The sequence below is a fragment of the Triticum urartu genome, chromosome 2, assembly GCF_003073215.2.
Source record: "Triticum urartu cultivar G1812 chromosome 2, Tu2.1, whole genome shotgun sequence".
NCBI classification, from domain to species: Eukaryota; Viridiplantae; Streptophyta; class Magnoliopsida; order Poales; family Poaceae; genus Triticum; species Triticum urartu.
Window position 1 is genome coordinate 151501287 of NC_053023.1, and position 16974 is coordinate 151518260.

The window sequence follows — 16974 nt, forward strand, 5'->3', positions numbered from 1 at the left end:
CAAAGTCTTCAACCATGCGCATATTCCTCATGTGGACATGGAATCAATGCCTTGCTTCACGCCAGTCCTGAGTGTTCTTCACGATGCTGGACTGCTCAACTTCTGCACTGATATATGTGATTGGAATGAAGAACTAATTCTTCAGTTCTATGCAACGCTGCACATCACAAGAAATGCTGAAGATGTGAACTCTTGGGTATTGGAATGGATGACAAAGAATACTCACTTCAAAGCACCGGCCTCTGAATTGCTTCATGCCCTGCATGTCAGTCCTTCCCTTGAAGGTGCACGTTGTATCTATCACGAACCTGAACTTACTGACCACTATATGCAAGTGTTGATGAAGCCGCTGAAGCCTGGTCAAGCCTCAAGAACCAAATTCCTCGTGAAGGAATTGCTTTATGTGTCATGGACTGTATATCGCATCTTGTCCAAGACTTTGAGTCCAATCAAGGGCCATGACTCTAATGAAGAAGAGGTCGTTGGTATCATGAAGAATCTTCTATTCAACCTCATTCGTGGCATTCCTGTCAACTACCATGATTTCTTCATGAGGACTCTGGCAAATGTAGCTTTATCCCCTTTTGAGTTGAAGCCTTACGCTCCCTGGATTATGAGATTCCTCAGATCAAGGTCTTCAATCAACTACAAGGCTGACTTGCAGAATCACGTCAGTTACTTGCCCCCATTAGAAGTCCTCAAGCGGACATTTTACTCAGCTGATGAAAAGGGCAAGGCTACTGTTATTATTGATGAAGGCATTCGTCCATTGGATGGTCAGTTTCGCAAAGCTACATCTTATTCCACAAATGATGACTCTGCCACTCATGACTCTGCCGCCAATGCCTCAAATCAAAATCATCAAGGCACAGCTCCAAGGGTGATGACTGATCGTGACCTTCTCCTCGGTCTTCACCAGAAGGTCGATCGCAACCACAAATGGGTTAAGTGTCAGTTTGGTTCTATTCTTCACAACATGATTGCTACACACAATGCAGTGAAGAAGAACCACTTCTACCTCCATGAAGTATTCAATCACACCTGGGCTATTCTGTCTCATCTCTATGTGTTTTAGGACTAGCCACTTTGTAACTTGTAAGCACAAAAGGCGGGCATCATTAATGTGTCTACTCACCAAAATGAACTAAGTTTCCAAAGTAAACATGATATAAACTATTAATTCTCTGAATTACCTTATCATTAATCACCAAACAGAACCAACCACTTGTACCACCTCTAATTTTAAATGTAAGATGTTTTCGCAAGTTAAATTAACACTATTTAGGAACAAAAAGGGTGTAACTTGTAAGCACAAAAAGTGGGCACCATCAATGCTTCTACTCATCAAAATGAACTACTCCTATCTTGATAAATTTGATAAACTATTAATTCTCTTACCTACATTACCATTATTCATCAAACACAACCAACCACCTGTAAGTAGTAAGCACAAAAAGTGGGCCCATTAATTCTTCTAAAATCAAAATAGACTTGAGTTTCTAAAATAAAGCTGATAGACTATTAATCCTTTTAATTACCATATTATTAATCATCAAAACCCAACTGGGACCCATCAATGCAAAAATCAATCCAGATGATATGTAAGTGTGCCGATGAATGCACTTATTTTGTATATTGCACACTTCTCTACTTTGGGGTAGTAGCATACAACCTAATGTAGCAGAAGTACCTTCCTCTGGATTATATGATAACTTTCTCTAGTAACTATGTTGGTCACAATGTACAACGATCACACCTCCTATCTTTGGCTGGACACTGCAATTAGCATGCTTGGTATCCAGGGAGAGGGTGATCCTATCTATGCCTACATCCCAATTGCCACAACTGTGTACAAAATGAATCAGCTGATCCTCACCGCAACATTCGCTACTGCCACAACGCTTCTGGCGGTCTAGTTAATCGCTACGAGTAGTTGTTAAGAGGTCCATTGATCAGGGACGGTGAGGAAGTACTTGGACATGGCCTTCCTGAACCTCTTCTTGTACTGCATCGGGGATATAATGGTGGGGGCTTCGTTCTTGGGGCCTCCCAGGATGCCAGAGGCCTTCACCCAAGTCTCAAGCTGTTTGTCCCAGGTGTATTGGCGCAAGTAATCGATGATGCCGATGACGAGTTCTTTCTTCTCCTCGTCGATTCCAACAAGAAGTGAGTAATCCATGACATCCGCTGACTGCAAAGCAGATAGAATTACAGCCGTCATTTTTCAGTAATACGTGAACTCCTAAAATTGCCACTTACGAGTCACATGGCTTTCACAAAAAAAAATACTCCAAAATAAGTATATATTGCAATACCATTTTCGAAATAAATAAATATATAACAAGGTGAGGGAAGGGTTGGATTAGCATGATCATTTCAGAAAGCCGACTGGTAGACTTGGATGGTTCTTGTTAGTAACTACATTATTTGCAAACTAAAAGCAAGGCATGCAGAGTGTGGAAGATGAAGATTAAAGAAACAGTGTTCTTTCATACAAGCTTTAAAATGCATAGTTTGTACCTATGCAAATCCCAGACTGTCAAGTCAGTTAAACAGTACGCACAGAAGACATATATAGCAGACAAAGTACAATTGGCAGAGGATAATTGGTGCTAATCATGTGGGAACTTGAAGTTTCATTAGATCTTCAATATATATATATATATATATATATATATATACACATATATATGTATATATACATATATATATATATTGGTTAAAACAGCATGCATAACAAGATATAACATACCGCAAGAAACGAAGTATCATTCCAGACAGCTCTTTCCAATCTTCGCTTTGCTCGGCTCCCTAAAAATATAGGCTTTGTATGCAGTGCCTCTATGAGGTTTGAATCTAACAAGACTTTACTATCACCGGATGTGTAGCGAGAGCGTAATGAACCCTTCAGATCATACACCCTAGGTATCTTTTTTTCAAAGAAAAGATTCTCCATCACCATTAGATCCATCTTCACTTCCCTCCCAGTTTTCAAGCCCTTGACATTAACCTGAATTAGATGCAAAGACGGCAAAATCAAATCTAGGGACATTTTTTAGTGTTTACAACTAGCGGGGGGGTCATGGGCCAGGCAAAGTACAACAAACCTGATATAATCCTACTATTTTTGCCAGGCAAGTTGGGCTACCAGAGGCCAAGGATTCCATCAAATACTTGAAGTACTGAGGAGCAAATTCCACAAAAGAGTCCAGCTCTGTCTTGGTGACTTGTTTGATTATGAACCTCTCATCCAGTGTTCTTGCAAAGTAAACATTGCTTTTTCCACCTTGGGCAGACCATCTCTTGCAGCGACTTAGTGAACGAATGTAATCAATATCTTTTGGACAGCATTTATCTCTAAGCGCAGCAAAATGCTTTGCAAAATAACAAATCACAGAGAACTTCGCATTATCTGCAGGAAGAGGGGTTTCGTCGTCAAAAGAAAACTTAAAGTGAGTTCCCTCAGAATCCAGATTGTTTTCCTGTGAGGGCAATGACTGCTCAAGTCCATGGTTTAACTCGGTGGCATTTGGAAGATGTGAAAAACTCGAAGTTGAATTTAGTTTTCGTGTGACTTTCTGCACATATTCATTTGAAGTCATGGCGTATGCAACAATACTGGTGGGTTCATCATCATAGACTGCAACAACAACATCTTCATTGCCAATCTGGGGCAGCAGCAGCCGTGCCCCGTCATCAACCATATGTGAAGCGGACGAGATATGTGTGGGTGAACGAGTTAGAATAACATTTAATTTCTCTATCGCCCCAGGTGACCTTTGAGAACAAGCCCTCCTTATATTTGGCATTGGATCTTTTGTGATGCTAGTCAAACCCCCGAAATACTCAGCAGATCTGAATGACGATAGATGCAATGAAGTAGGAGCTAATCCAGTGCGTTCTCGCTGACGGGATGCTACTGTAGAATCAAATGAGTGAATTCTAATAGGGGCATTCTTGTAAACTGGGTTATCCAACAACTTAAGGGATCCATTTTCATCAATTTTGGTGAAATCTTGTGGAAGATCATACTGTAACTCACTGGATCCAGTCCATGCTAAATCAATGTTATCAGAAAAAATAGACGCAAGTGAGGGTAACCTCTCAACAGGTTCCATACCAATGGCAGCTCTAGTGGATGGCCATTCTTTCTCTCCATTGAATTTGCTGAAGACCTTGTCAAGATCTTCTGTATCATCACCAGGATGGTCAACCAGATCAATCTGCAATTTTTTCCCAGAGATACTGTACTCGTCATCACTGAAGCAGACCTCTCTGGATAACAAAGATTTTCTTGGACTTCCAGGTGACTGCAACAAACAAGTGGGTTTTCCAATATTTGTGTCCGCCTCAAGCAAATCAGTTTTCCACTCCTTCAGTCTGATGTCCAAGAGAAATTCGGTAGCAGGATTGTTCTTTGAAACACTACCATTTGTTTCAATAAGTGAATCTATGTGACATAGCCTCCGATCCCAAAGGTAAGCATCAAGAATAAGGCCACGCCTCAAGCGGTTGAGCTCCAGAATATCAATTGATGCCTGCACGTGGTGATTACTATCTCTAATAACAGGTAAGAGCAAAATCTGCAAAAGGAAAAATATATTAAAAAATCAACATAAACATGTGTAACCCTTGAACAAGAAAAATAAAAATCTAATTTCGTCACCTCGCATTCGTTTCTTTCCATTTTAAGCAAATCCTTCATCTCAATTATCTGCCTATGAATACCTGTCTTGACCGGATCATCCTCACTTGGAATATTCTTTTCAGTGCGATGGAGAAAATCAGATATCTCCCAGTGTAAGGATTTCATTTTGCCATATATCTTCAAACAGAAGTCCATGGACATAATATTATTCACCCGGACAAAACAAATAAACAGAAACACAGGATGCAGGCAGTGAACATGACTTGGTAATTTCGAGAAAATCACTTACCTCAACTGCCACCGTTTTGGTCCAGTCTTGTGAACTGTGACAGTTGAAACACAATACGGAGGGGGGGAGGGTAACTGATAGAATATCAACAGGAGAATATCGGAAGAAGGCCACCATGTTCCCATATCTGATAGATTAACAGGTAACCTGAGATTTCATTCGAGGATTGACAACTTTAATTGGTAAGGGATATAGCCGATATGTACCCGTAGAAACGAAGACAGTCTCTCTGGAGAGAATGCCCACAGCTTGCAATTCGGTTAGCAGTAGAGCGGTTTGAAAAGCTTAGCTCCAGGAATTTCCCAAATGACAGGCCCCAAGCAGCATCTGACATAATTACCCTCCGCGTAGCAGGTGGTACACCATTCTTAGGTTCGCACTTCAGGCATCTATGCCACATCCATATCCTCCCATCACGCTCCCCTGGCAACTTCTGAGACAGAAGCCGCCTAACACGAATTGTTAAGCTTCCATGCTGATGAATATAGCACCTTACATGTGATTCTGATGGTTCTTTACATGATGGACAACAATATGCCTGATGAAGGACATAGACAAAACATTATTTTCAAAAAATATGATGATAATGAACATCAACATACAGATGAGTATGGAATGTACCTGATCAAATAAGTCTTGCCGGAGGTATCTCCCAAGTGGCTTATCAAAGCTACCGTAAAACTTAATGCGGAAGAGCTGTGGACGCTCACATACCAAGCTTTTGGGAATGCAAGTGCTTGATAGGGAAACTAAGATGCTCTGATGGTTGTCATTGGTACCAAAGAATTCACCAGAAAATTCATTCTGGTCATTACAGTCTCCGGCAGGACAGTCATGATGTCGTTTATGATTCCAATGGTCTACTTCTTGACATTTCTTCCCTGGTATCACATCTTGACGGTTATTGTTTGCAATGAAAAACAAACAGAGTCATGAAAATGCATCACAATACCTGAAGTTCTTGGATCAAGATCAAGGAAATATGGAGAAATTTTACTCTCTTCGCACGAACCAATTGCATGGGGTAAGTAATCATCAACAGGAGATCCAGATTCCCTGTGCTCAACACAAGATCCAGATTCCCTATGCTCAAAGACGACACTTTCACCTTCCTCATTCAAACATAATGATCTAGGTGATACAGAAATTTCCTCAAACATCCGTGAATCATCGCCTTGTACTTGTTTGAGTTTATGAGGCATGCCAACTCCAGCAGATCCAGCAAAACAATCTGTGTCACCTCGAATATCTGGCAACTCTATTACGGGCCTTGAAGGACCTTTAGGAAGAGTTGCGCCTTCGTCAGCGAAGAATGATGTTTCAAGAGAGAGGTGATAGGCGGCAAAGACTGCAAGTTGTACTGTACGCTTAACTTTTTTTAGTTCCTCTCGACAGGGCCCTCTCAGTAAAACCTAATTAAATTGAGGCACATTTATTAGAAATATAATAAATGTGTAAGAAAATAGAAATTCAGTCTGAAAACTTGTCACATTATTAGCTAGTACTCTCTGTAGGTCATCTATCAACCAAGTGTTTTATGCTTGGTGTTAGCAACACAACGTCAATCCAATGTACATGGAACCAATGTTCAGCATAAATATCGGTTAACTGGTAGCTGCTCGGTCGATTAATCGGCGAATCGGCCTATTAACCTAATTTATCGGTAGGTCAATAAGGGCTTATCTATATATCCTGGGCTACATGGCAACATGCAATGTACTAGATATGCTATTGTACACGTTAGTAGCAGACAAGGGTTGGTAGCTGCACAACAACATACATACACATCAGTGCATCACCAATCACCTTTCACAGATCACCGAGGAGAGGAGACTCCGGGAGAAGGAGCAGGAGGACCAGACCTAGAGCGTGGGGCGGCTAGGAGAAGGGAGGGAAACGGGCTACATTTTGGACCAAATAAGCTATATACCCCATCTAGCAATTGATCGGACAGCCCGATAATTTGGCCTTTTATCGGCTGTTGGACCGATAAATAGGCTGGTCCAGTTAATGGGCTGAGTAGGGGTTATTTGATTCGGTTAGGTACCGAGTAGCGGTTAATTGGGCAGTTAACTTAAATATCGGCCGATATTTTGAATAGTGCATGGAACAGCAAAGAGATACTTACAGTGCAGCCCAAACGCCTTGGGCAGCCTTCAAAGAACATCAATGTTTTGGTTGATCTCCTGTTTGTCTGCTTTCCTGGTGGAAATTCCAAAAATTTCTGCACCTTGAAAATTTCACACTGGCCTAGCCTTGCTGAAGCAATATTTTCAATTGATGAGCCAATTTGAGCTCCTGTGCATCTTGATATCCTCTCCAAGAGTGGCCTCTTGACATTTAGAACTAATGAAATTCCTTTTGCCAAGAGCTCCTGGGCATACGATGAGACACTTTTCTCGACTAGCAGCACATTTGGTTGCAAAGACTCTATATTTCTGACAATCGTTCTCAGGTGCTCTTTCTCCTGCATTAAGAGCATTTCTTTAGCAAAAAAAAATATCTTTACTCTTATAAAGATGTCAATTGGTCTTGGCGGTCCGTTCACCTTTGGGTCACACCACATGTTGGATTTGGCACGAATGGTTAGGATGAGAGCACATGTGGATATTTTATATTGCATATAATGTAGAAGTAAACATCTTCTTAAACGGATAGTATTTCTTTTAATCATAGCAAGGCCTTGTGCAAGTACTCCCTCCATTCGGAAATACCTGACGTGGTTTTAGTTCAAACTTGAACTAAAACCACATCAGTTATTTCCGAACGGAGGGAATATAAATAAAGGTGCAAATGAATAGTGAAAAAAGTACAAACCTGTTCAAGAATAGTGTCTATTGATGCTAATTTGTTAGTGACCCTTTGGTACTCAAGTGCTCCTCCTAAAATGAGCAACTTTGCATTCCTATGCTCAGACATCATGCGTTTGTGTTTTAAGTTTTTGGAACAAACAACTCCCCTAACAAGATTGCTGCGTAGAAGGAATTACCCGTGAGTTTCACATGAGAGACATATAATCATGTAAATAGCAGGAGAAGTAAGAGCATACCTATCAGTCGGATCCCCAGATGCTATACATTTGACTTTGACATAATCAGTAGGATCCATGCTTCCACCTTTCTTTGTATTTGGTCTCACATAACTAGCAGCTTGCCAGGATAAGGACGACACTATCTCAAGCCAACTTATGCATCCATCATCGTTTCCGACACTGATACCTTCTCCATTCAGTAACTGAGCCACAAGAGCACGAAAATGACCTAGTACAGCATTCCTCAGACCCTCGGCATGGGCTATATCTGTGATCATGTCAGCACCAACCGTTTTGTTGGTGCTAAAGCAGCCAAGGGCAAGAAGATTGCTTGACTCCTCAACCCCATCATCATCGTCGTCGTCGTCAAATCCAAATACTCTCGACTCGGCATCATCACCCTCATCTTCCGGCGGTGGTGGGCGCCAAATATTGGCATCAAAATCAACTTGATGTTTATTTGTGTCGCTTTCCCCACTACTTTCAGCAATGGTCTTAGTACCATGTTCAAGAGAATCCAGGCTGAAACGGCCGTTTCTCCTGGAAGTTCGTGTGCCGCCATTCTGCCAGACCATCCAGGTCGGGCTCTCCAAGGGGCTTAGGGTCATAGACCGGTTGAGCTCGCTAACAGAGTCAGTGTCTGAGAGGTCATTTAAGCAGTCGTTCCCTGGGCTGAAAAACTTCCCAGGCCCGTCGTTTTCCTCTCCATCTGCTCGTCTGCACCCATGAAAACCAGTTCCGCTACAAATTAGAACAATAAGTTAATCGATTATAAAACACAAGTCAAAAAATATAATCATCCATGAGAGTTACTTGTACCCTGAATGAACTAGTCACCGATTGTTATTTTCCTTCTAATAATCCACCTAACATGCTAAGATGTTGAGGCGGTTTACTTGCTGAGATTTCAAAACATTTCTCCCTTTTTCTCCATTGGAGCAAGTCAAATATCTAAACGGGGGCGGTGAAACCGAGCCATGGCACCATACCTGACAGGGTAGCAGCGGAGAGGCTGTGGCGACGAGATCTGGCGGCGGAGGGCGATGGCACGCCTGCCTCCGGATCTCGCTGCGGGGGGCGGCGAATCCACCGGAGATACGCCCCCGCTGCGCGGCGGCGTCGCGGGCGACGGTGGTGCGCTCGCCTGGCGGGCTTCTTCGTCGGCGGCGGGCGTGGAGCCGGTGATGAGGGATCGAAACTTCTGAACCGCCCCCAGCACCGAGAACTCCACCACTCCCATCGCCCGCAAACAGTGAAATCCACTCCAAAAAAAAGGATCAACCAAAACAAAAACTTATAGATATACTAAAAAAGCTGGGCGCCGCCGAGGCTAAAATTCCTCTCCGGCGACGAGAAGGCAGCGGCGGCCCGATTTGGCAAACGTGCGGGGAATCCTTCCTCTCTCTCTCTCTATCCTTAATCTTCTTCGACTTTGCGGTAGTGTCTATGTACAAGCGGCGGCTAGTTAGTGTGAGGCATTTGGGGGTCAGCCAATGCCCGACTGGTCGGGGAGCATAGGTCGGGTTGCCGGCCGGCCGTCGTGCGGCTGCGCTACGGGCGCGCCAGGGCAGGTGTTGCCGAGACGTTGACGCGCGGGGTCACGGCGGAGAGGGAGGAGAGCATGGCTGAGAGGAATGGGAAGCTTAGAGGAGAGAGAAGAAGAAGTTTTTTTCTTTTCTCTTTTTGACGTGCGTATAGTGACGAGAAGAAGCTTTCGGCAATGGCGGTAATTGCGGACGAAGCAGGGAAAGTGGGGGTGGGGTCACTAATTGCGGACGGAGAACTTGAGCAGCGTTTTGGAGGGTAAATTTAGTAGTCTAGGTAGAGGGAAGCGGATTACTCGGGGGGCTTCATGCCTTCATCATCCTCTATATATTTAAAAATAATTTTGTAATTTATTAAAAAAATAAAAAATCCTAGAACTTTTCTTGAATCAAATATGACTAGGTATTGCACTTGTATAAAGAAATCCAAGGAATGATTTCCGTTTACTTCAGGAAAAAAACAAATTTATGACGATAACATAGCATGAATAGTACTTGTATCTATTATTTTTGACAAAACTTTGACCCCGGATATAGTGAAAGTTAGTCCCCGTTCAATTCTTTTATACGATTGCAATATTTGGTCATGTTTGATTATGTGAAAAGTTTTAGGATTTTTTTAGCTTTTTTAATTACTAAATTATTTTTTAATATAGAGAGGTTTGTCACCCGAGTGCTCCTATGTATTTTCTAGAGTTAGAGAGTCTACAGTCAGAAGTAGAAAATGTGAGTCTCTATACGCCCGCGGACACGCCCGAACTTACCCGCGGATAGCGTTGGGCTGGTCCTCGTCTGTAAGTAGAAAATGTGAGCCTCTATAACCACACTCTTCAAATCTCAATGCCCAAATCCATGCACGATGATCATACAATGCAAAGTCATCATACAGTCAACAATATGTGAGTAGTTTACCACAGACCTACAGGTCTGTGGTTAATAGCTAGATGTCTTTTTCTCTCTTTTTGATTTTTAATACAATGTTCTCCTCGATGTTCCTCGAGATCTATTTGATGTAACTCTTTTTTGTGGTGTGTTTGTTGGGATCCGATAAATTGTGAGTTTATGATCAGATCTATCCATGAATATTATTTGAGTCTTCTCTTAACTCTTGTATGAATGATTGTTATAGCATCATATTTCTTCTCCGATTTATTGGTTTGGTTTGACCAACTAAATTGATTTATCTTGCCATGGGAAGAGGTGTTTTGTGATGGGTTCGACCTTGCGGTGCTCAATCTCAATGACAGAAAGAGACATGCCACACATGTATCGTTGCTATTAAGGGTAACAAGATAGGATTTATTCATACGTGAGTTTATCTTGTCTACATCATGTCATCTTTCTTAATGCATTACTCCATTTTTCCATGAACTTAATACACTATATGCATGTTGGATAGCAGTCGATGTGTGTAGTAATAGTAGTAGATGCAGAATCGTTTCGATCTACTAATCTTGAACGTAATGCCTATATACACGATCATTCCCTTGGATATCATCATAATTATTTGCTTTTCTATCAAGCACATCAGTAATTTGTTTACCCACCGTATGCTATTTTCTCGAGAAGCCTCTAGTGAAAACTATGGCTCCCGGGTCTATTTCCTATCATATATTAAAACCAAAAATACATTGTTGTAATTTTATTTTATTTATTTAATTTTGTATTTTTGTTAGATCTATTTATCAAAACCTATACAATTTAATCTATCTCAATATTGTTGAGGGATTGACAACCCCTCTTACGCGTTGGGTTGCAAGTATTTATTGTTTGTGTGCATATGTTGTTTACACGGTGTTGCTTGGTTCTCCTACTGGATTGATAACCTTAGTTTTATAACTAAGGAAAATACTTACCTCTGTTGTGCTGCATCATCCTCTCCTCTTCGAGAAAATACCAACACAGATTACAAGAAGCAAACACAAAAGGAGATTTTTCTAGCAGGGGTGTAACAAGAAAAGAAGGTATTACCTTGTCAAATGGGTCGGGAATTGTATATCTAAAAAAAGGTGGCCTGGGGGTTAAAGATTTGAGGAAGGAAAATACCAACCTTATGGTAAAATGGTGGTGGAAATTGGATACCCAACATGAGATATGGCAGGACATTGTCAAAGCCAGATGTTTGAGGAATAAACTGTTGCTACTAATCAACCTAAATTCTCTGATTCTCCCTATTGGAAAGCTATTCTCAAAGTCAAGGAATTGTATACGATCTGCAGAAGGATTAAACTTGAGTCTGATAACATTACTAGGCTCTGTAAAGAATCTATCAATTGTTGAGATCCTCTTTTTGACCAGTACCCTAGATTATTTGATATTTGCATTGACAAGGATGTCAATGTTTATCAGTTTAATCATCTTGAACTAAGCACCTTTTTTGCGAGGAGGCTTGACTCTAAATTTCTGATGAAATGGGTTGCAATATCTACCTGTATCAATGCTCTTACCCTTTCAGATGTGGGTGATTATGTCTATTGGGGACTTAACAAGGGTCCTATTATTGGATGTAACTTCAAATGGGTTTGGAGTGCTAAGATGTGTTTGAAAATTCAAATTTTCCTTTGGTAGATGTTTCAGAATGTTGTTCTCACTAGGCAGATTATGAAAAACAGAAAGTGGCCTAGCAATCCACATTGCTCCTTCTGTAGCAACATTGGAATTGCTCAACACTTGTTATTTACTTGTCCAGTGGCTATGATTGATTGGAGATCTGTGGGAGTGATCCTTGGGATTGACCTATTCCTAAACAATCATTGGCAATTTTATTCCTGGTGTTCCTCCTTTATACCCCATGGTGAACGTTACTATGGGGCTTGTTGCTATAATCTAGGCTATTTGGAATGCTTGCAATCGAACTACGTTTGAGAAAAAACTTAACGGAACCCCTTTTGAAATTGTGTTTTCTGCCTACACTTGTTTGTTCTACTGGGCAATACTTCAAAAGGAGGATGTTGCGGCGGAGCTGAGGGCGGGAGCTAGGAGTCTTCGCAACAACAATGTAAATCTGATGAGAATTTACAATGCTTCTCGGGACATGGTGATGTCAATGGAGACGAGAACGCGGTCGAAGTAGTGGATGTAGACGAACAATAGCGAGTGGTTGCGTCGTAGAAGCTCCCCAAAAACCTAGGGTAGGTTTGGTTACCTGCATTACACTCAACCAGGCCCATTGGATGTAGCTTTTTTCGATCTTGAGATGTTTGGTTGTGTGCACACTATTGGGACTGCACTGCACGCCATGCTACTCAACTTTTGAATTTGATAAACTTGATCAAATTGGTTGATGTATGAATTTGATAAACTTGATTTTTTGCAATAGTTTTGTGATATTGAGGTAGTGATAGATTATTGTGTGAGTAAATGATCAACGTTTAGTATGCAATATTGGTGTTAAAGTTCGTGGGGTCATACACTCATTTAATTACATAAAAGTGGGAGCCGCTAATATTAGTGATGAGGTATGAATCTAAGGGCATATAAAAGTGACACTCATGTTGTGTACTGATCAGGAAGTGCGCGATGGTTAACTTCTCTCAATCTCTCCTCCTTGGGGTGTGGAGGATGTGTTTTCTTCTGGTCCATTATTAGGCTCTGGCAATAAGTACTTGAGTTCTTATGACTAATGTGAGCTATTGGCCTTTTATGCACTTCCACCTATCCATATTTTGCTAGACTCTTCGGTACCGTGCATTGCCCACTCTCACCTCAAGACATGGCGCAAGACTTCGCCAGTTCATCCAAATCATGTAGGAGAACCTCATTCTTCTGCACATAAGACACTCAATATATTCCTCGAAACTGCCACCATACCTATCTATCATGGCATTTTCATAGCCATTATGAATATATTGCCATGCAACTTTCATTGTTACTTTACATTACATGACTTGAGTTTCATTGTCACTTTGCTTTGCATGATCACATACAGTTGGCATGATTTTTGTTGCAAGGCCATTGTTCATCATTGTTTGCATGTTACACTAGATCATTGCACATCTTGGTACACTGCCAGAGGCATTCATATGTAGTCATCATTTACATTACGAGTTATGAGTAAATAAAGTGTACTGTTATCTAGAGTGCTGCCCCTACCTGGTGAGGAATGATAAAAAGAGAGGCCAAAAAGAGCTAAAAAGAGGTTAAAAAGGCCCGATAAAAACAGAGAATAGAGAGAGAGAGGCGCAATACTGTCTTTTGTACACATTTCCGCATCAAAGTAGCATCATGTTCTTCATATAGAGAGTTTTCATATTTATCATTGTCATACTAGTGGGGATATTAACATTATAGAAACTGGCTTGTATATTGGGATGACGAGCTTCCTCAAATGCTCGAGGTCTTCATGAGCGAGCAAGTTGGATGCACACCCCATCTTAGTTCATCTAGATATCTTTCATACATTCATAGATCTAATGCATCTGTTGCATGGCAATCACTACTCCTCGCATTAATATTGACTACATGGCTTCTCCATTTACTAAAGGTCAGCTGCTTTAGAGTGAGACTTTCTTATTTTTTATCTTCTTATAAATCTTTATCATCATTCTATTTTCCATCCAAAGTGCTAAAGGATCTAAGCTTGCGCTCAAGTATTGCGTTGGGGTTTAGTAGTTGGTTCGATATGAGCGTAACCTCTAAGCCTGGTCATGCGTTTGGGTCAAACTCATGATTTGATTTTCTTTATACAAGGATGACTTAGCATGCTATGCTCTCTATGGTACACCTATTAATCTTAAGTAGGAAAACCTACACTTCAGCATCTTTACTCTTGAAAGGCAATGATTGTTTATCCATATGCTCATGCATCATTGTTTCAATGCCAATTTTATAGATTATTACCATGAATCACTTTTAACTTGAGTTCACATAGACATTACATCATTTGATCAAGATTATACTAGGTAGCATTCAACTTCAAAATGTATCTTTGTTTTACAATCTATCTACTCGAGGACGAGTAGGGATTAAGCTTGGGGATGCTGATACGTCTCAAACGTATCTATAATTTTTTATTATTTTATGCTATTATATTATAAATTTTGTATACTTTTTATGCTAATTTATGTTATTTTTCAGGACTAGCCAATTAATTGAGTGCTTAGTGCCAGTTGTTGTTCTCTGTATGTTTTTGACTTTATAGAAAATCAATATCTGCGGAGGTTAAAAAAATCTAACGATTTAGCACGATTTTTGTGTGTCATGAAGGTTCCAGAAAGCACTGAAGGAGAATGAGAAGAGCTAGAGGAGCCCCACACAACCACCTAGCGCGGCCAGGCCCTAGCTAGGGTGCGCCCCAGACCGTGTGGGCGACCCCCTGTCCACCGCCTTACGCCCATTCCACAGCCTATAATTTCTATAAATACAGAAACCCTTCGCAAGATTTTTATTTGAAGTTTTTCACTGCCGCAAGCTTCTGTTTCGAGAAGATCCAATATGGAGGCTTGTTTCGGTACTCTCGCCAGGGGGAATCCATGTCGGAAGCTTCTTCACCAACCTTGCTTCCTCCATGGCCATGTCCGAGTAGGTCCCTTAGGACCTTAGGGTCCATAGCAGTAGCTAGATGGCTCTCTCTCCCTCTCTCTTTCTCTCTCCCCCCTTTCTCTCTCCCCCTTTCTCTCTCTTTGATCTTTAATACTAAGCCCCCGTGAGCTGCTTCACACGATCAGGATCCATCTGATGTAATTCGTGGATGTGTTTGTTGGGATCTGATGAATTGCCACTTTATGACCAGATTGTTCATTGAGTTCAATTGAATCTTTTGAGATTTTCTTGCTGCATAATTGGACAGCCTTTGTGTGCTCTCTGATCTATCTATCTTCTTTGGCCAAGTTTGATGGGTTTATGTTCAGAGGGAGTTGTGCTTTGTAGTGGGTTGTCCTGCGGTGTTCTATATCCCAGTGACAGAAAGGGACAAGACATGTATTGTATTGTTGCCATTAAGGATAAAACGACGGTGTCTCGTCATATTGATTGATGTTTTACCGTCTACATTATGTCATCATGTTTATTGCAATGCCCTGTTTCTTGTAAACTTAATACTTGGGATGCATGATGGATAGCGGTCTTGGGGTGGAGTACTAATAGTAGTTGCAGTTGGATTAACGGTATACTTATCACAGACGTAATGCCTACTCCCTCTTGTCCGGTGTGTTAGGCTCGCTAAGAGTCATAGCACAACCAAGGTGGAATTCTATTGGCGCCGAGCGATGGCCCCATCTGGCTCATTTCGCCCAATCAGCAAATTTCTCTATTAAAGAGGGAAAGCAAACCGGCGTACATGCCCACAACAAAAAAGTTGTTTATGCATGTGCGTGTGAGGGAAATTTTCTCGCGCAAGAATAGTGGCCATGCACTGGTTAGTTGGGTGCAACTGGTAATTAATTTAGGCGAGGTAGGGTGCGGCACGTAGTTAAATTAGGGGGGGAGAAGGACAACTCAGTCAATTAATTAGACAAATTAAATGCTTACGAGTCTTATTCTTAAGGATTTCAGAACAAATAGAAATTGCTAGTGAGTCTAACACACCAGACCAAAGGGAGTATACGAGATTATACCATGAACAATCATAGTCATAAATGTAAATATTGCAATTTAATTGTTGTCGAACTATAATTTGTTCACCACACCACACTTGTATGCTTGAGAGAGATGCCACTACCCACTAGTGAACCTATGCTCCTAGTTCTGTTCTCCTTTACTAAAAACAAATATTTCCTTTACCACCCAATAGCTTTTACTTTTACCTATTATCTCTGTGACTTGTAGTTTAATCTTGTAACTAGCAAGACAAGGGGATTGGTAACCCTCTTGTTGTGTTGTGGATAAACTTGTTTTTTTTGTGTGTGGGCACCGTTCACTTTGTTTGCTGGGAGGCTCCTTATGGTTCGATAAAGCTTGGTTCTTTAATCGAGGAAAATACTTATTTCTAGGTTAAATAACCCTTACAGTTGGGGGATCCCAACACTCTTGCGAGAGAGCAAGCAGGCTCCCTTTCCAGGAATCATTGATCTACCATTATCTTAGTTTCTCAAAAGATTATACATTTTGGATTTGATTTCCCAACTACGGTTATGAGACAGATGGCTACATCAGACTCGAGACATATGTTGTAGATCAGTTGAGGCAAATATTAATTGCTTTTATTTCAAAATTAGCACATTGCTGTGATAAAATGAAAATTGCAACTCATAATTACATTAAAATTGAGCATGTCACTGCTATGACAAATTTCTCCAAGAAATATTTAATATATGAAGAAAAAAGTGTTGGTATTTTGGAACTAATCGAACAAATAGGCAGAAATGGATGACATAACATGATAGCTAACGTGATTGACCATGTCTTACTAAGGGAAATGAAGCCCAATCGAACAGTTTTTGAGCACATAAGGGGGCCTCATCCATGCTTTTGTGTGCTTTGATGGATTTGAGCTTGAAGCAAAATATCTGCAAAAACAAATCCC

At 41.0% G+C, this 16974-nt stretch overlaps 1 protein-coding gene across 2 annotated transcripts; it reads right to left on the reverse strand.

The window, feature by feature from the left end:
• Nucleotides 1–1577: 1577 nt before the first annotated feature.
• On the reverse strand, nt 1578–9743 carry LOC125536470 (putative 1-phosphatidylinositol-3-phosphate 5-kinase FAB1C). 2 transcript variants are annotated; one of them, XM_048699697.1, is made up of 12 exons: nt 8958–9743; nt 7987–8709; nt 7755–7908; nt 7066–7404; nt 5890–6349; nt 5559–5818; nt 5144–5475; nt 4938–5064; nt 4667–4825; nt 3108–4583; nt 2753–3010; nt 1578–2191 (listed from the first exon to the last, which is right to left on the reverse strand). In XM_048699697.1, the coding sequence occupies exons 1-12, from the start codon at nt 9206–9208 to the stop codon at nt 1937–1939; spliced, it is 4794 nt and encodes a 1597-aa protein (XP_048555654.1). In that variant the 5' UTR covers nt 9209–9743; the 3' UTR covers nt 1578–1936. The 2 variants fall into 2 exon arrangements, with proteins under 2 accessions (XP_048555654.1, XP_048555653.1); XM_048699696.1 differs by having other exon boundaries at nt 5559–5830.
• Between the last annotated feature and the right edge of the window lie 7231 nt (nt 9744–16974).